We start from the raw sequence: 21,065 nt of genomic DNA, 5'->3' as shown, positions 1-21,065 counted from the left end.
ATATTTGACTTTCCTGTTATAATTAAGCGGTACGTTTCGCCCTAAGTTTTCTAATTTGCTATAATTAGTTAAAATATCCTAACATATGCATTCAACCTTATAAATGTAATTTCTGGTTTCAAAACTGTTTAAAGAGAAACTAAAAAAAAAAAAAAAAGTTTTCTACTAATGAAAAATAAATTACCCCCATGAAACCTGGGGTTAAGTAGTAGTCTTAAAATTAATGCTGCACGCGAAAAACCGTGAAGAGCAGATGACTTTCAATAATAAAAAGACGCTTTCGTGCCTCGCGAAAGGGTAATGGTAATGGAATTTTTTAGTTGTTGGAGTTGCTGAACACAGGTTTCCTTCTCAACAAATATGTAGAAATATTAGCTTGTTTAGCACGAATGTATAAATTAGTCAGTGGACGTCCATGTTTTGACATTCTCAATTACTCTAACATTCCGTGTTTTAAAGCTTAACGAGCGTACAGCCTGTGTGAAAATAATCAATAGACTTCCTTTTCACTCTATGAGGTGCCTAATAAGCTTTTATACACAAAAAATACTGGATAACACTTCAGGAAATTGAGAAATGTCTTCATTGAAAATCATTAGAGGTTGCTCATGAATAGGATAATTAATTAGAAACCATCAAGATCAATAAAGATTTCCAGCAAAAAATATAATGGAGAGCTAATCCTTAGACGATACTGCAGGATCTGAATGATCTTACAAAAAAAAATTATTTAATTTCAAGAATGGATGAATTGCAGAATGGAAGTTATTTTAGAGGCTACATATCTACTTCATGTTTCATGCGTATAACAAACATATTAAATCCTATTTTTATTTAACCAATAAAACAATGGAATCTTTGTATTAATAGCCAACTGAACTCATTTAAGCTCACAATAAGAATATGATTTACTTGATACAATTTTAAAGCGATTATACATAGGATAGATATGATATACATTAAACCATACATGATACTTCTATCATAGTTGTTTTCCCGTATTTTGAACTAAGATGCTTAAAGAAGCGGCGTTTCAAATTTAATTTGAGGAGTTTTATTGAAATACATCATAGAAATCTCATTCGAGGTTTTTCAGTTTCTTAAATACGTACGAGTTTGCTCACAAATACAGAGCGTTCTTTTGTATTATTCTGTTTAAAAACAGCATGGACCATTATTTTTAATTCTTTTTATATATCCCAAGAATACTCATAGCCAATCCATTTGAAATCACTATTTTACTGAGCGAAGTTCATTAAATGGTTTTTGGGTTTCTGTAATGTGAAAGAAACGAAAGTTTATTTATCGCAAATCTACTCCCACTGGAGGACACCTCGAAAACGAGGATGAGAAGCTTCAGGTATGGGGGCTTGCTCTCGCCAGTCTGGTGGATATGGAGAATGGTGGGGGGTTGGTTACCTCCCATCGATGACGGGACTAACTTCCCACGGTAAAGATTATACAATAGCCAGTGTTGGCCCTTAGGACTCAACACAGTTCCCTCCAGTGTTTCTGTCGCGGTGCTCCGGTTATTCAGTTTTATCCATGTGTCTTAAGGTAGGTCGGAGTAGTCATTTGTAGTTATTGAAAATCGAGTAGTCATTTGTAGTTAAGAAACAGTTTTCATAGAGTTCTAATAAGAGAAGAAAATACTGAAAATGAATTTTATTTATTTGAAAAGTATTGTTATTATTATTTTTTTTTTTTTTCATTTTCTGCCCAATGCAAAATGAAAATAGTTAACCCTAGATTTAATTATATTGAAACTATAAAGTAGAACCACAGCATAAATAACAATCACTGATCATTATCCATTCAACCGTGGATTGCAAAATTTTAAAAATGTCAATATTTAGTATGTTTTGAATCTGATAGTTTATATAATTCTTCATCTTGTTCAATAACAGAATTATTGTTATTCACTTATGAGTATTTAAAAGATGGTTCTAATTGCCTATTCCGTGACGGATTATTTTGTATGATAAACAACTTATTCGATACCCATTTACTTTTTTCCCATATTTCTAACCCAAGTTTCTATTTCGTAATTTCTGCTTGGATAATTATCAGGTAAGCAATTTAATCTGATCATGGTGCAATATTATTAAGCGAGTCATGTGGCGCTTTAATTGAAGCTAAATCAAATTACTGAGAGAAGCCTTGTGTACTAAAACAGATAAAATCATTTCAGTTCGAGTGATTTACGAATCCTATTGCTTTAGGCGATTGAATTGGTTGAAATCAATAAGAGTGCACAATTTGTTAGGGCAGTAACACGAAGAGTTTACGGTAGCTATTTTCCGAAGATTAGTATGCAATCTGGCCTGTTTGTTTTGTTAAAAAAGGAAGTTAACCAATGGAATAGGATTTTTTCTGTGTTGTTTCTTGAAAAGATTCTTATCTAATCAGTCACTTGTAATACAGATTACATTCTTTTAGTCGAGTATCACCTAAAATCTTATATTTTATTCTAGTTGAATTTTCTAAGAAGTGTTTGAGCTAGTAACTGGTTTTGCAACAAAGTTTCAATTCTGGCATTGTTAACTTATCCGTTCACTCTACTTTAATAATAAATTAATAAGATTGCGAGATTTACGAGAAATTCTTGCAAATATTTCTAATATTTTACTAAAAATTTCAAGAAAATATCGCTATAAGATCTTCTTTCTCTTTCCTTAGCGGTGAACTTATAATAACGGTGCTTTTAATTGCATATATAAAGCCAGAACCAGAACATCAGAAATGCATTACAAAATGTTCTTATTATTTGATAACTAGTTGATATACACGGCCTTTCTCGGGATTAAAATCCTCTTACTTATATTTTAAACGTGGAAATTACTTTTGGTGAAATATTGTCACATACAAGATGATTTTCAAGACACGTATTGAAATAAAAGAGAAACTTAAAAAAAACAGTGGAGTAGCTCAAACTTTTAACATTTCCCAGCAAACGAGTACCTATAAATTTCCTTATTTCAAAAAATCATATCATTAAATTTCCTAATGAATAAATAAAGATTGAAAGAAAAATTGATCAAAATTGAATTTGTAATCGTTGAAAAGGCAAACGTTTTAATTTTAAGATGGTGTAAATTTTTTCGATATAATTTCCTCCGAAATCTCTGAGAAAAAATGGCAAAATATTGGTTAATTTCTCTTAGCCTGGAGCCGCTATTGTCGTCGTTTATTTTCTAGCAGGAGTTTTATTTTTCTTACCTCCGTTTGAGAGATTTACTTATTATCGCTTATAAGCATTGTTAAATCACTAATTTGAAGCAAATGAAAACTTGTAAAAAATATAAGTATTTAAAAAAATATTGATACAGTAATTAAAGTCAACATTAATTTTAATGCTATTAAATTTTGTAAAAATTGTAACAATTAAAAGAAATATTGTGCAAAAATGAAACTAACAAGTAAGCTTCGAAACGCTTGAGTTGGAATAATTTCCACAGAAATTACGGTGGAAAAAGACAAAATATTGGTTAATTTCTAATTAATTGAGCACTTAATTACTTTTTGAACTATGAAAAATCGACGGAATTTTTGCTCTTGTCTTAAATAATAAGTATTCTAAATTTATTTCAATTGGGCTCAGCTGTTATGAAGAGACGTGGAACACACACACACAATTATTTTTATTTATATATAGATGTCGATTATACAATCTTATTCATGCCATATGACTACGTACATTCATAAAACAACAATAAAGGTACAATTAAATGTGTTTATTTTAATGCAGTGCAATCAAAATAAAATACTTTGATCTTAAAATATAATTTTTAATTAATTTTTTATTTGATCTGAGACTGAGCCATTCTGTTCCAAATAAGTTGATATAACATTAAAATCTATATAGTTTTAATTTGATTGCTTTTGACTGGTAATCATTTGTAAAAAATTTATATACTTGTAAAATAACTTTTGAATTTAAAATATAATTTGCATTAATATTCTACCTTAAATAGAATCCCTCTAGTGCAATCAAAATTGACTGTGGAGCATACTAATATCACTGCAAACTAAAGTATTAAAAATGCTGAAATTATATTTATAAAAGAAAGTGATATTTTGGAGCTATATGAAAACAAAGTACGGTACTATCTATTGTTTTATCTAGCATGGAATGAATGAAATAAATATTTCTAAAATAAATTTAGATATCAAAGCAACAAATGCCATAATGCAATACAGCGGATAACAACTTCAGGCTAATATGAAATAAACTAAAGTATTTCAACGCAGCGATGCCACTGTCCGTCTTAAACCCATTGAGGTTAAAAAAAGAAATCCGATCATGCGGTGCAGAGAGAAACTGTTTTACGCTGATAAACGGAGAGTGAAAGTGAAATAGCACGGCTAATAAGGAATAAATATGCATGATGGAGCAGGAACTAAGGTAATAAAGTAAGTAATAAAGAGGGCAAAGTACCTCATTTAAAATAAAAACCGTAGAATGATTTACCACTCTTGGGTACCAACATGCTATTCACATTCGTGTAACGTAATACTTCAGAACAGGTATGGCGTTCATTTCAATTGATAGGAGAAAGTTTTTGATAGAATATCTGAATCTATGTAAATTGTCTCGCATAGTATGAGAGGAACATTTGTGGAGTTTTAAGATGTGAAAAAATCTGATCTTTCGAGATTTATTAATGCTGTTGGGTGTCCATATATAAACCATGTAAATACGTGTAAAGTAAGGAAAAAAATAGACCGTAAAACAGAGAATTGATCAGATCATCAGAAACTTAGTTTTGCTCTAGTACACTGTAATATATTGATCGGTAAAGTCTTTTTAAACTCTTTATATTCAAAACAACTTCTCATATAGCTAGGAAAGTAACTTATAGTGAAGTAACTATGATGAATTTAGGATCAAAGTGAAGATGATACAGCGCTCTCAGCGGGGAAAAAACAAACTCAAATTAGTTACAAAAAAATAACTAAAAAAATAAAGGAAATGGACCAAAAAGTTGAATTAGAAAAATGTATGTTTTAGTATGATAAAAAACACAGGTAAAGGTTTCATGGAGTTAAGTGTAAAATGTGCGGAGTTATTTGCCATTAAAATTATGAATTTTCCTTGACTTGAATAAAGGAAGATTCTGAAATTGAAGAATGTAATCTCCGGCATCGTTATACAGTTTTTTCGAGCTAAGCAAATGCAAAGTGAAATTTAAGTAAAGAAGAAAGTAAATAAAAGTGATAATAAAAAAAATTGAAAAACGCACTTGGGGCGGGCAATCTGTGGATACATTTTTAAATTTTAGACGAACTTCTATTACTATTTAATTATTTCTGCTTTCTGACTAGACGATATTTTCTTTTTCTGAGATATATTAACACTGGTTCAACTAAGAGTCCAAAGAACATTTAAGAAATATCTAGACTCCATGTAATTTCACATTAAAATGCAACTTCTATGAATGACTTAATTCTCGCTTAAAAGTTTAAAATGCGATAAGTGCATGCACGTTTGATACAAAATTCAAAAATTAATAATCTTCTAACATTTCAGGTACAATGTTTTTGCTGATTACAAAACAACTGTCATTCAGGAATTAGTTCATCAAAATAATGTCATAAAACTTAAAACGACATTTTAAAAAGGATATTTTTAAATGGTATTTTTGAATAATATTGATAATCAAGTGATCAAAAGTAAATTTAAAAAAAATCAAGAAATAAGAGAGAGAAGTAATATTGTTGATCTGTAAAATAATAGATGTAGTGTGTCACAAAAAAAGAGACAAAATGACATTTTCAGAAATTCTGCTTAGTGACAGTTGAAATTTTCTTCCTGTGAATTTTTAGGGATTAGTGGGAACCTTATTATAAATGATTTCTATCTTTAAGAAAATTATAATCGTCCAAATTCTCTTGTTATTCCTTGCACAAAAAAATAAATAAATCTCATATACATTAAAAATCTGGTGATTTTTAGCATGATAATAGCCTTAGTATAACACTGTTTTTATATTCTCAATTATTTAACCAGTTACGTAATATTTATTGCTTGCATTAGTTGCCGTTAATAAAATACTACTTCCTTAATTTTACAATAAACGATTGATAAATGCATAAAAAATGCGTCAAATTTGGAATAGTTCAATTTTGAATCAAATCTTTAAAAGTCCTATGTCATATACTTTTACTCAGTGGCTTAAGTTTCTACTTAAAAATGTTTAGTTATTTTCATGATGAATATTGTATTAAAATATATCCTGCTATACATTTTCAAAAATATTTAAAACCTTGTCAGCCTTTGAAAAGTTTATAGCAAAATACAAAAGAAATAAAGAACTGTTTTAATTAGGCCTTTTCTATTTTTTTATAAAACGTTTTTCTGCATTTTTTTTTTTTTTTTGATAAATTTCGGCGATACTTTCTCTAAATGTTACAGTTTGAGAATGTAAACATGATATAAACGAGCAAAACTAATTTTTTATAAATAAATGTTAAATGATTCTAAAGAATAAAAAATTAAAATAAATAATCTAATGTAAAATAGGTTGCATATAAATATATTCACAACTAACAAGTTAAAAATTTACGGAAATTCTTATTAATTCTTCAAATACAATTTATCGTGGTTTGAGTTCAACATATTTTTAATATGATCGTCTCTTTTTCTAAAATGTAATTATTTCTGTTTTATGAAAATTGTGATAACATGAGTTTCAGCTGTCAACTAATTTAATCTAAATTAAAATATTCTTTTTCTTTTCAGATTCCCATCTGCTGTATAGAAGCCCCCATTGGAAAGCTAGTTCATCCTTTCTCATGTTGAAGAAACACAAAATAATAATGCATACATATTTTTCTCTGAAAGAAACTTCAGAAACAATCAAATCTTTTTTACCAGGGAAAATCGCTTTTTATAAAAAACAAAACTAATACTTTAACAAGGCTTGTCTTTTGTACGTTCTGGAAAAATATTTGAATACCCGAGAGAAAATCATTTTTAACTGAATAAAAACTGGAATCCGCTTCATCCCGCCTTCTCTTTCTCACACAGCTGGCTTTGAAAAATCATAAATTAATAATAAAAAAAAAAAACCTGAACGTTTCTGGCTAGAAATGAGGTCAGACTTTTAAGGCAGTAGGTTCGCAGGATTTCACAAAAGTGTTTATTCATGCAAATCGGGATTGAAAATTTGTAAGAAGTCAAGGTGGAAGTAAAAAAGAAATTCTGCATCTGTTTTCAACAATGATTAAGTATGTGTGATGCATTTTTCAAATTTTTAAGGGTTGACAATAAGAAAGTCTTGCAGAATTAAAAAAACGGTGCGGCAATTTCTGAACTAGAAGATTCTGTACATGTTTTTCTGACTATTATTTTTGACCTTGACATCTAAACGAAATATTGATGATACATACGACTAGATGATCCAATTTCTCTCGATCGAAAATATAGGTTTTCATAGATTATCTATATCATTTCACTCCAAGTAGAGTATAACATCAAAACGCCATTACGGCTCAGCATAATCACAGTCTTTTTCTATGCGGGACACTCAATTGAGAATAAAATTGCATAGTATTTCGATTCCTCTTGGACCAAAATAACTCCAAGTATAGTGATTTTTGGCTTCTTCAGGAAAAGAACTTCGCAATTCTTTGCCACAAGAATAAATGTGATACATGTGCTGTGCGTGAATACAACTTGTATCAGTATAAATCTGACTCTACATATATATATATATATATAGATAGATAGATAGATAACTGGAAAAAAATTATATATCTAAGTAGTTGAAATAAGTTGTAACTAGAGAATCATCATGTAAGTGAATGATATAGATGTGAAGAAATCAGTTTCGTAATGTCATTATAAATTCAATAGTTAAGAAGAGATTCAGGTAGAAATGCAGGTTCGTGATTAGATAGTTTTGTAAGGGAAGGAAAAGTTTTTTTTTACTTTTACTTTCCGTAGATCTAGATATTATGTTGTTGTATGAAAAGTAGTTTGAATTGTAATAAAACTTTGAGGGAAAGTTTTCATTAGGTCCTGTTTAACGCTTATGACTTTATATATGACAAAAAAAGAGATATAACCAAATTTTGATTTTAACTTTCTCCTAGACCATTTTTACAACTGATACAAGATGAGGGATTTCTAAAAAATGACTATATTTATGTAAAATAATATTAGGTTTGTCAGTTTGTTACCATTCACAACTGTTTAGTACATTGAAAATCTCAGCTTCTGAAACGAGTTGCGATATGTCCTTGGTTATGGTGACCCCTGCTCCCGATGAGTCCGGTGCGGACATCAGCACCGAGCCACAAACTGCATCTAGAGAGGGGTCTTTACCTCCTCCTTTATTACCTAGCCTCAGCATAAGTGAGTCTGATAACGACAACGAGCACTATTTGTTTGAAATGGGGAAACAACAGTCAGTGGATTCGTCGATTTTGTTTCCACCGGTATACAACAACAAAAATGCTCTTCACTTTGGACGAATGCACTCGGAGCCGGAAAGACCCTTACCATTAGTTGAGTTCCAGCCCTTAGAACAGCAAAATTCGACTGATTCAACAGAGCTAAACAACGTAACAGGATCCCCTCAGGCCAATTACAGGTCTTGTCCTGAAATCAGACCAGAGATTCAAGTGCAGCCGGCAGCCTTACAGAGGGAAATTCTTTATGAACGTAAGTAGCCGAATTTTATATCTGTTATCAACTGGTTTCATCAGGATTATATATTAAACTGTCACATTTTATCGTATTTTTCAATTATTTTAATGATTTAATAATTAATTAGTAAAATGATTTACGCTATATTCTGTATTTGATGTAGAAATTAATTTAATCAGATAATCACATCTTTTCATTATTATAATTTATTTGAAATTTAAATTCAAAATCAGCCAGTAAGATATTTTTTAAGTCCCTTTCACATGTCAAAAGAGATTTAGAAAAATAAAATTCAAAATTTTAAAAAATCGTAAAATATAAAGTCAACACAAATAATTACCTCGTCCGCTATAATTGTCCGATGGAAACGGGACTGGCCTTCCGTATCTTCAACATAGACTCTATACCTGACGAAATCGGCCTCATTGCGGCAAGTCATATACAGTGAACTCGCCTGTCATAGCGTGATAAGAGCCGTCATAGTAGCAGGACTGCTAAAGATTTAAATATCTCTAACTATGCCACCAAAGGAGCGAAAAGTTTATCGTGCATATGCCGCAATAGCACGGTCTCGCACTCGAGCTCACAACAGCAAGATACAGAGCAAAGCTCTAAGTCAAGATATCGCATACAATAGAGTTAAAAGGAATTGTCACGATTATTAAAATTGCAATAATTTATTTAAATTCCTAAATTTTGTTTTCGTTGCTTAATTACTTCGGTTTTCAGCATTAATTTGCTTATTAACCATTTTGTATTTAAAACTTCGTCGAGAACACGAAAACTTGGTCTTGGTTTTTTAACCCTTCTTTCTTTCACATTACCATATTTTATTTAATATTCTACGTTATTTAAATTGCGAGAGTTGAGCGACGAGACAGACGATTTGTGTCTTTCAGAGTAGAATTATACCTTTCCCAAGAGGTTTACTTTTATTTCAATGCACACATAAATTAAAACATTTGCTAGAAAGCAATTATAGTCCGTAGTTGGCTGATGGCAGAATTTTCCATAGGGCATAAAGAGAATGCAAAAAATTTAATTTGTATTTTAAATATTTTATGAATTTATTTGCCCAGTAAAATTTTAGTTATAAATAATAAATTGCAAAAAAAAAAAAAAATTCAGGAGGATTTCTACTTACCAGTTAAATCTATAAAAATTATATTGATCATATATAATATATTATTATATTGATCATAATAATTTTATGCTTGCTTTAATATATCTGTATGAAAGGTTTTGCGCGAATGAAATAACCCATCTGAAATTTTATCTCCGGAACTTAATTTAAATTAAGATTAATAGAAATATCTTTGGTCTGATTATTCAGCTAGATTTTCACTATTATAGGATTTCGGATCTAAACGCAGATGAATTTTAAAATCTAATCGTTCTCTATATAGCGCCATGAGATTATTTGATCAACACTTAAATGATCTAATCTATTATAAATATCTTATTTTAAAAAGTTAAATGGTTATAAATATATAACGCGGGATGAAAAACTGGAAATAGTCAGTAAAAACTATTTTTTTCATTTATGAAATATTAACAAGTTGGGTGTTGTATAAATCGCATGTGATTCACACCAACTTTCTCATTAGAAGTCACGTTTTTCTGCTACAGTTAAGAGATAATAAAACAGAGGTCATTAATTAGATAAGTAATAATTAGATAATCTAAATCACAAACTTGAGTCGTGGCAGCAAACCTGTTAAAAATTGTTTCCCAAGTTATGGCGCTTTCTCCTATTTCATAACTATCACAACATTTCGGAACAATAAGGCCGATTCCTTGCATTCATTTCAGTAGATACCATCGGAACGGAACTTCTTACCAAATTAAAGATATCTCAATCTATAAATAGTTCAAAACATGAATATTCATTTAAAGTATTCAGCATTTCTGTTGCTAAACTTGCTCAGTCTTCGAACATAACTCCATTAAATGTAAAATTAGGAGGAATTTACTTTGATAGGCTTTGTGTTAAGAGGGGTTACTGCCTCCGGGAATGATTATGAGATTGTCGGTTCGGGATATGATCTAGGTTAATGCTGAGGCCGGAGTTATCCAAAGCCGATAATTGCTTTCCCATGTTGATGTTTCCATCAAACGAATTTCTGTAAATGTCAAAGGGGTATGAAGCCTTATCTGTTTATTGAATAATACATTGATTCAAATTTTTTGACATTTAATCATTTTCTAATTTCTTTATATGCATAAACAATTAGCATAAAAAGGAAATTTTAATGGTGTTCCAACATTGTTTAAAATTCAAAATGCCATTTTTGCTACTTTATATCCCCGAATATACTTCAATAGGATCAAAATTTATTCTCCAAAACAAAATAAGCAATTTCTGATAGTTCATTTTGGGTAACACTTTTAGCTACATTTAATTCGATGCCACTTTGATTGCATCCAAAGGAGTTTCTTCCTGTGTGAATGTTTATAATAAAAAACTACTAAAGAGTCAAATAGTCTGAAAGGGACCCATATACATTACATCACGATAGGCAAAGACAGTTAGCTCTAAACCTAACTGCCATTAAGTTCCGGAAGTTACCTAAGTGTATTAAAATTTCTTAACATTACTGCTTCTTTCATTTAGGCCATATATTCCCAACTCTCTCCATTGATTCAAGTACCAGCGCTTCGGATTCGGCTGTGAGGAGGTCTAACATCGCAGTACCCCTTGTCCATCTGCAAAAAAGTATGAGAAATGCACTTTCACGGATGCACCCCTTTTTTCTGCACAAAAGCACGAAAATAAATTTAAAAGCACAAAAATAAATAATAAAAAAAATCCAACGATTAACTCCTTTTGGCTGGAGTTTTTCCACCGTTTTTTCTAATTCTTTCACCGTCTTCTGTGATTTACATCTTTAATTCTTTAAGAATATGAGTTTTAAGGATAAAGAAGCTTGGAAAAGAATGCAACTCATGAAAACTTTCTAATGAGTTGACGCATGCTCAGATTAAAAAGCAAACAAAATTAGAGATTGAAAATCATTTTTCAATCCATAATTTCTTATTTATTGTAGCTGTAGAAAATTTTTTAATATAAAAGTTGTTTATTATGATAAAGTGATAATCCATATGTGTAGAATGATTTACAAAGGGAAACGGAACATTTCATATCCTATTGCCTGTTTTTTGAGGGAATGAACTATTCATGCGCTCACATAGATTTTTATCTCCAATATCCAATATATCCAAAGCCGGTATAAATCCAGTCAAAATTATTTTAGAAGTCCTATGATATTTTGTTTAACCTTGCTTACGATTATGCATGGTAACACAGACAAAGCTTTATACATATAAAGTGGTTCGAAAGTCCTGAAATAAACTTAAAGGGTAAGTCAAGAACTCAAAAAATTACAATAAAACATGGAGTCACAACTCTGAAGGGCGAACGCTACTGGGGGCCCCTTGCCAGTCAATTAAGTAAAAGTAAAGGATACGCCATTTAAAGTGCAAACCATTGGTTTAATAGAAGGCAGATTTAAAATAGCACAATAACACATCATTATTAGTATCATCATTACAGATCGTCTCAGTATGATGGATACAAACAGAAGTAAGGTGCATTATCAACAATGAAGCTTTTGAGTGCTTCGCATGTTAATAATGAAACTATGTTATTGAGCCGTTGCAGTATTCAAATAAACTGGTGTTGTACTCTTTATATTCTTTTATTTTACTTAATTATCGCCTTTTACGCTTGCGACCCAATGTTCAATCATGAAAAGGGCGTGTTGCCATACACCTTGTCTGCCCTTGAATCTTGTTCCATGATTTATAAGTTATGGTTATTCATGAAATGGGTTATTTTAAAAACAGCTACATAATTTTATCTTTAAATGGAGGTTTTTAAACTCATTTTTCTGCTTTAAAATCTCCTTCAAACACGTTTCCCAAGATTATATTTAAAACTAACAAAATATGAATTTTAATTCACCTTAATTAATTTAAGAGAAAGCGTTTGTTATTTACCTAATTCTGTTAATCGTATTAAAAATATCGTCAAGACTTTTGTACCAGAAATTTGACATCAAGATTTTATAAGAGTTTTGCTTGAAAACTGATTGCTAAACTTTTGATAATGTACTTTTTAAGCTTGTGTTAAGCGCCTAAATCGGTTGCATTCTTCTAAAGTAGTGGTAAAATCTCGGCTTCGGAGCCTGGAGTCATCTGCCATAGTAAAGAAGAGCAGACGTTGAGCAGTCCTAGTGGACACTAAATACGCTAGAGCCAAATGTCCTCCTGCTGGTCGAGTGCAAAAGTTGGGCGAGAAGTTATCAACTCATTTCCGTCCTTGTCATCTAATAGCAGTAAAAATATCAAGATCGGACCCAAAAAGGTGTCAAGTTACTTCAAAATCTAGTGTTAATATAACTAGTGCAGCATTCTTTCTTTAGAAATGATGAACAATGATTCGATTGATCAAGAATTAATTTAAAAAGAAATCCTGAATTTTTCAAATTAACATATTTGACTCGAAAAACATAAGGCCATTTTAAAGCATTGACATTAAAACAAAAATTGTTTTAACTTCCCATGGCACAATATTTTATATCTCGTTCTCATTTGTGTAGATCAAAATACAAAAGCATAAAGGAAAAATCAGTAAGAACATTAATAAATTAAAACTGGGATTGAAAGTTTTATTAATGTTGGTAAATAAAATAATTTTAATGCTTGTAATTAATTTTTTTATGAAAGTTACCAATTCCAAATAAAAAATGCAGTAATACTTTTGTTTGTTTTCTGATTGTTAAATTATTATTTTATAAACATATAAAAATTATTGTACAAACGTATTACTTATAAGTGATATAAAAATCAATCGCAATAAAAAGTTTAGTATTCAAGTTTTTCACTTACTTAAAGACATATTCGTCTTCAAGCATAAAATAGTAAAAGTTGTTCAGTCATTTTACGGCCTTTTATTCAAAAGAAACATTTATGCCATCTGCTATAAAAAGGTTAATATTTTCATTTCGTAATAGGTCATACAATTTCAAGCTCAGAAGAATTTGAACATCAATCAAATGAATGGGTTATTTTTTTAACACATATTGTCCTTGGACTTATTTAGCTTAAACATTCATGTTTTCCGTATAAGCTTTCTTGTTATCTATAACTCCTTTGTGAATATTTTATAATTTTTTTTATCTTTGTTTAAAACCTAATAATTTAGAATTCAATGAATAAAAAAAAATATCCGTCACGCTTTTGTAATGGAATGGAAGCGTTTTTAAGGATTTTTTAATAAAATTATGAAATTCTCTAATCAGTAATTTTGAATAAATATCTATGTTATTTAAGTTACTTATGCAACTTTTTTACATTCTCTACACATATTTATCATTTAAAATTTCTTTAAGTTATACATTATTTTAAAATATTTAAGAAAAAATGAGCAAAATATTTCATTTCTACATGACGGGATAAAGACTGGGGATGGAAACTTCAACCAGTTTCAATTACACTTTTGAAAATAAAAAATATCTCTTAAAAAAATCTTGATTTCTTTCTTCGGAAATCCGTCATGCATTTTTCCTTTTAAAAAAATTCAGAACGTTTTGTGCCATTTTGAACACATCAAAAGCGGTTCCAAGTGAATGTCCATTTTTTTCAAATTCTGAAAAATTTTGGAGATGCAAAATAGAATGAATTTGAAAAATATATTATCTTTTCTTTCAAAAACTCCGGTTCCATTTTAACATATCTCTTACATAAATATTTCTTTTCAAATTATTACAATAGAGCTATGTATCAATTTTTTAAAAAGAGAATTGGTATTTGAGATGCATCCTCCATTTTCTCAAAAACAATAATTTTGGGAAGCGTAATAAATTAATCTTCAGTTTTTCTGATCATTCAATTCAGCAGAACTTCTCAGCTTAATAGCATTTTTAAATTAAAGAAAACAGCTATTGTTATTTTCTTCGACAATCGAGAAGTTTTAAAAATGTAACAAATTCATTTCCATTTCCAAATTCAAATAATTAAAAAAGCTCCGGTTTTATTCAATTGATGGTAAACTTTTCTCCTAAGAAAAATTTATCGGAATGTGTTGTATCATTTTTTTAAAATATGTTTCAGGCGCAGCTCCCATGTTTTTACTTCTTTTGAATGAATAGAACACGGGCTTCGATGTTTCCGTGGTTTCCAAACACATATTTATGCCATCCGGGTTGTATTTCCATAACATTAGCTTTTCAAAAAGGACATCGATTGGTGTCCACCTGTCCCCTATAGGAGTTTAGATATTCTGGGAAAGGATTGCATAATGTCCTAGAGATATGCATAAATCATTGATATAGCAGTTTCGCCTTTTAGTTTTCGATATATCCCATTTTGACAGCTGTCAGGAATAGAAAGCAGTAGCTTCCGTTAGCAAAATAATATTTTCTTTGTTGAACGATATGTATGATACATTGTGACATATTCTTCGTTAGAAGTTAATTTTCGCTAAAGATTATCTTAAAATTTTATCTTAAATGATATATAATATAATATCAGAATCCTGATATTTTAAAGTCCAGCAATTCTTTTGGGCTTGAAATATTTAAAATCCTTAATCCGAAAATTGGGATTTCGAACTTATAATTACAAAAAAAGATGACATGATAAAATTACTAAAACATTTTAGACATTGCTTGAAAAATATAGTTGTATTACATAAATATTTATTGCTCATTCATTGCTAAATGCTAAAATTAATTCCGTATGTTAAAATCAACAGAGGAATAAAACTAAAAAAAGTAACTTCAAATTTTAAACTGAACTTTCCTTTAAAATGAAAGGAAATGTTGCAACTTTCAGTAAATATAATTCAGTAAAAAATAAAATACATATTAAAGAAATGTAATGCTGAAATTGTTTTATTCTCTTTTTTGCTATATTGATGCCAAAATATGGTATTTTGAATTATGGGTCCCAAATTCGAATTATTGTATTTTCAAGTCTCGAAAACATCTGTTTTGACTGCTTTTTACAGCTGAATATTATAATAATAATTCACATAAATATTATTTTACTTTGAAGAATTAAAATGTTATAAATAAACTCACTTAAATAAGAGTTTTTTGTCCACATATGATACATTATTATTTCATTTTACTATTTTTTTTTATTTATTTACGTTATTGAAGGGGTTCATACATATATGAGGAGCTCAGAATATTTTTGTAGTCTAAATAGCTAACCGAAAATTTGGATGCCCTGCCTTTGAAGCAGAAAAGATGATAACTACTACGCCATTCTTGCTTCCATTTCACCATTCATTGCCAGCTCCGAGACATCTCGTAGTATGAATGTAGATAGGTTATGAAATATCTCGTAGTTTGAGTTACTAATGAGATTCTACTGCTTTTTTCTACAGCTGTATGATGGGAAGAAAAGGACAGAGAATATAAAGCAACTTTAACAAAATTTTTAGAATATTAGGAATTCTCCAGTGTCTGTGTTTAAGAGTTATTTTATTTCAAAGCTAAATTGCGGATCGTGAAAATTATCGTAGTATTCTATTCTTACATATTTTCTTAATAGTTGTAAGCAAAAAAAGTTAATAAAACATTTCAAATCAAGATGATTTATTTAAAATTTTCGTCATAATTATTGTAGATTTAACTTCCTTTTAGTTATCATTAATTATTGTTTCGTTTTCAGATTTAATATGTAATTTTTTGATAGAGGAAAAGTTTTGAGTGTGGAGAAAGTTTAAGAAACTCTGATTTACTTTAGTTACACTAATGTCCCATTTTGAAGCTACACTCAATTTTTAAATTGATTTAGTAAGTTATCAGATGAATCTCTTTTAAATCACTGAGAGAATATTTATTTAATCGGGAATCAGGCCTTCAGACACGGCAAAACTTTGAAAGAATCGGATATAAAACCTGGAATTTTTTTATCCTGAAAGGAGGCTTTACATCAGCACATAATGTCCCTGGTATTCAAAACTGAAAGATAGGCAGAGAAACATTTGCTTTGGAAGTCAAGATTATGGAAGACTTAGATTTTCATCATTTAGAACCCATGCGTTGGATGATGTACAATCCAGTCAGTGCAGTTTGCATATCATTCAAAATGGCCTATGGAAATTCATTAATTACCCTAAAAAGGATTCACTCATTCCGATGATTTACTCCTACTTATAACGTTGATGTCACATTTAAATATTTGGCAAGATTTTTTATTATTTTATAGCTTTTATTTCAAGCTAGTATGTTCAAAGTAAGCTTTTAATTTTTTTTTTTAATCTCAAAAATACTTTTGGCAATATTCGTTTTTTGCACGCAAACAATAAAAAATATTTCATGATTGAAAATTTAACATTTTCATTTATTTCAATTAATGAAAAATTGAACATTTCAAAATTTCATTTTGAAAAAACATTTCATTTATTTCAATTAAATTAATTCCTTTTCTTTCACAAAATGAAGATAATTATGCCTTTCGGATATGAACAATTATCTCAATAAATAAAGCAAGATACATTTTCGATGTTTATGATTCTTTTCATAAATCTTGATAAAATCCAAATAATCTAATTAATGATTTTAGTTTGAGTCTTTTTGTACAGCCGCGATTGGCCTTTTCGGCCATCATTAACGTAGCTATTTTCGTTCGTAATTACGTTGAGCGGACTCGTGTAGCTGGGAGTTAAACTTTGTAACTCTGAGGAAGTTCGGTGAATTAAACACGAGGAAGCAATTCCAATTCGTTCCACTGATTTTGTTCTTAATGTCATATTTTAATCCAGATCGGGGAAGTTCTCTGATAGCTTCGCTATTTTATTAGGACTGCTCAATAAATAAAGTCTAGAGTTAAAATAACGGAAAACGCTTTTCAGGGAATTTTATACTAACATTAAATTGCCACTGTCATTCGAGCATACATCCTTCCGCGTCACCAGCAGTTTTTTAATGGCAGAGTTAAAACGGTTGGGAATTGGGTGTAAATTTTCATTTGGCGATTCTTGCACAGACACGAGCGGATTTGTAATTCGGTAAGTGTTCCTATCTAAAGAGAGGTAATAGCTTTATTTTGTAAATGAAAGCGAATTTTCTCTAAAGTAGCTTGAATTAAGCTACTCTGAACTTTCTTTCAATCCTTATAAGTTAAAAAAATTCATTTTCATCTCCATCGTTTAATCTTCCAAATTCAAGTGATTTTTATTTACTGTTTTTGTACAAAAATGTAATATTAATCCCGATTTATATGCAATGCTTAAACAATTTAAATAGCTACGTATATAACAATAATATAGCATACAAATAATAATATTACAAGCAACAATAATGTATATTTATACAACGGTCCATTAAGGATAGCCGACAAATTGTATCAGATAAGTGAGACGCACTTTCTCAGATTTCTATGATAAGAGGTGTGATTTTAATTTGTATATGTTTAAACTTTAACAAAAACAAGTTTGCTCATCAATATTGACTAATTCCTACGAATACTATAGTCGAATTCAATTTTAAAAAAATCCGTTACTTCTAAATTAATAATCTTTTTTAGCCTTAATATTTCTTCTGTTTAATTGCTTTAATGACTGTTGGCTACATTATATTTTTATTCACAAGAAAAAGTCAAACTCTACTGCTATCTATTCACAACGTCTGTAATATTATTTTCGCAACATATTCGAAGTTAAAAAGTCAATTTTCCCCCTCCAATGTCTGCATTGTTATCCATCCGTAAAGTATGTAATGTTGTTTTCCTCACATGCTCGAAATTGAAATCAATTTTCCTTCCCATTAAAATTTTCTTTCCTTGTTTCAGTTTAGTTGAATTTTCGCCATTGATAATTATCATACTAAATATTTCTTTGAATTGATATGAAACAGAGTTGTAAAGATAATTGATGGAACTACTGTATAATATATGTTATAGTTAATATGTATATGATGTAATATGCATCAAATCAAATATTGAATAATATTAATACATTTCTATCCATATAATTAAAAAGATTTTTTAATTTGTTGAAGGGCAAAAGTAAATTTAATATTCGATTAAATAATTGGAGAACATTGCTAGTGATATTATCAATCAGCCACATATCCAATTATTCATTATTTCAATTATATTACATAAGTTTATAATTGAATTTTGTTTATATAACAACGCATAAAATGAAGTTTACAGATTAAATGAAATTATGTCTTCATAAAAAAAAACATTCACTTAATTGCAGTATGAAATATGGGTTACATCTTACATTTACTGCACACAAGTGCACGGAATAATATATTAACGTTTAGTAGAATATTTAAAAAAAACATTTGCTTTAAACGTATTTGAAGTTTTGATTAAATGTTAGAATTTCTTCACATAATATGATTTTTTTTCAATTTAAAGTATTCAAAAAGTTAATTTCAAAATGTAACCAATATTGAAAAATAGTTTATTTTAAAAAGTAATTTGCATTTTTTGAAGATATAGGTATATATTTCCTCCTATAACTCCCAATTTTCTTCAAAATTGAAAAAGATAAACTAATACAAATGCAATTTATTTCAATTCAATTTTCCCTTTCCAATTCCTTTTGATATGACTCAGGTTTAAATTTCAAGAATAATAGTTAAAAGCTATGAAGAAAATTGCTGGAACTAATTGCAAATTAGTTTTTTCACATAAAGGTAAAAAAAATGTGTGTCTGTATTATTGACTCCATAAAGCGAAACAGAAATTTAAAAAAAATCAATTGCATTTTTTGCTTACTATAATAATACAAACAGTTTTCTCATGTCTAACTTTCTAAAAATTGTGTAAATTTTAATTTTGGAAACCAAATGAAAATAATTTTTACAACCTTTCTTTTCTAAAACCCTTTGCCATGATATCATGAAATTCTTAAGCAAATGTGAAATAAAACTGAAATTTTACTTATATACCGGATAATGTTTAAAAAAATTTTAACACAAATGTAGGTATTTCCAGCTTGCCTCTTTTTTAACCATCCATTATTCGTAATTATTTTCATTACGAAATAGTTGTAATATACTTCATGGATATAAAATCTGCTCCACGATATATTGATCCAATTTGGGAAATTTTCTCTTTACAACTATTCTTAGTTCTAATAAGAATGTAAATGAGTATTCAGAAAACAAATAATATTCTTTTGTGTTAAAAGTAGTATAAAAATAATATAAAGTTAAAAGTAGAATAAAATATTTCTAGTAGTTGAAAGTAGATACGAGTTGCAAATTATTTTGATCCTGTATTGCTATTATTACGCAATTACAATCTTATCAATTTTCCTTTTTATTCTTTTGTAGCATTTGGATATTAAATTGTTTTTTTACATGAAAATATACAATTATATTTTAAATAAATTTGGTCAGAAATTTATACTTAAGAATAAAAACTTCACCCTCCTTTTTAATAAATGTACTGTATAAGAGATATTACCTATCTAAATTAGAAAATGAAGTGAAAACGAATTAGTTTCAATCTTGTTTTTTAAATTTATTTATTGGATTAGCATTATTTCGACTTTTCCTCAATTATACTTTTTTATGAGAAAATATTTTATTGATGAATATGCTATAATAGAAAAAAACTTATCATGTATTTTATATTTACTTTATAGTATATATTATTAAATGATTGTAGGAACATTTTTTTCTGAGGTTTAATAGGTTAACCAACGCAAAATGCTAAATATTTCTAGTTTAGTTTCTATTTCAGTTTTTCTCAACTTCTGGAGTAATTCTAACTATTCTAACTTCAAACATTAATAAGTGTTTATTAAATCAATTAGAAAAAAAATACTAAAAAAAAGGTGATCCAATGATGCGATAAAAAAAAACATTTTTGCTAAAAGCTTCTCATCTTACTCATTCTTTTTTATTTCATTCTTTTTAAGACAGCAACAGATCAATAATAATAGTTCCCTTTAAGCCTTGTATTTTTCACGTCATTTTAACCTGCTGCCTGAAATAGTTTTTATTGAACAAAAATCTGAATTGAAATCGTCAAGGTCAAATTTATCGTGTCTAAAAAGGGTTTACTTTCAGTTAATGCTTTTGCGTGACAAAATTGTTTATCAAAATAGTTTATGGTTTTCGGGATGCCAAGCAACAAATGAAAATTTTAGTATTGAATACAACAAACGAACAATTTCCATACAAAGAACTTCTATTCGTGAAAAGAAAATTCCTGCAACTGATTTTTTTTCTTTTAAATAAGAGAATTCCAAATTTAGAATACAGAATACAAATCTATGGAAAGATGTGAATTTTAAGTCTTCATGATTTTCAATCAGAATAATGTTAATCATTTTTTGTTGTTTTTCATTTTAATGGGATGAAATTCAACTAGTATTTCTAATAAGCACTTACTGCCATGCATGTTATTCATTATAAATATAGTTTATTTG

At 29.0% G+C, this 21,065-nt stretch overlaps 1 protein-coding gene across 4 annotated transcripts in view; it reads left to right on the top strand.

The window, feature by feature from the left end:
* Positions 1 to 21,065, top strand: part of LOC129958200 (small conductance calcium-activated potassium channel protein 1-like) — a 603,543-nt gene that overhangs the window by 350,140 nt on the left and 232,338 nt on the right. For 3 of the 4 annotated variants that reach the window (XM_056070473.1, XM_056070471.1, XM_056070472.1), the window contains 2 exons: positions 6,743 to 8,668; positions 11,268 to 11,369. In XM_056070473.1, coding sequence (XP_055926448.1) covers positions 8,239 to 8,668; positions 11,268 to 11,369 — 532 coding nt within the window. In that variant the 5' untranslated portion in view covers positions 6,743 to 8,238. The remainder of the gene's footprint in view (positions 1 to 6,742; positions 8,669 to 11,267; positions 11,370 to 21,065) is intronic. The other variant, XM_056070474.1, reaches the window with a different exon arrangement.

Source organism: Argiope bruennichi, chromosome X1 (assembly GCF_947563725.1).
Source record: "Argiope bruennichi chromosome X1, qqArgBrue1.1, whole genome shotgun sequence".
NCBI lineage: Eukaryota > Metazoa > Arthropoda > Arachnida > Araneae > Araneidae > Argiope > Argiope bruennichi.
Note: the sequence above shows the minus strand (reverse complement) of the source record. Positions and strands in the feature narration are given on the sequence as shown.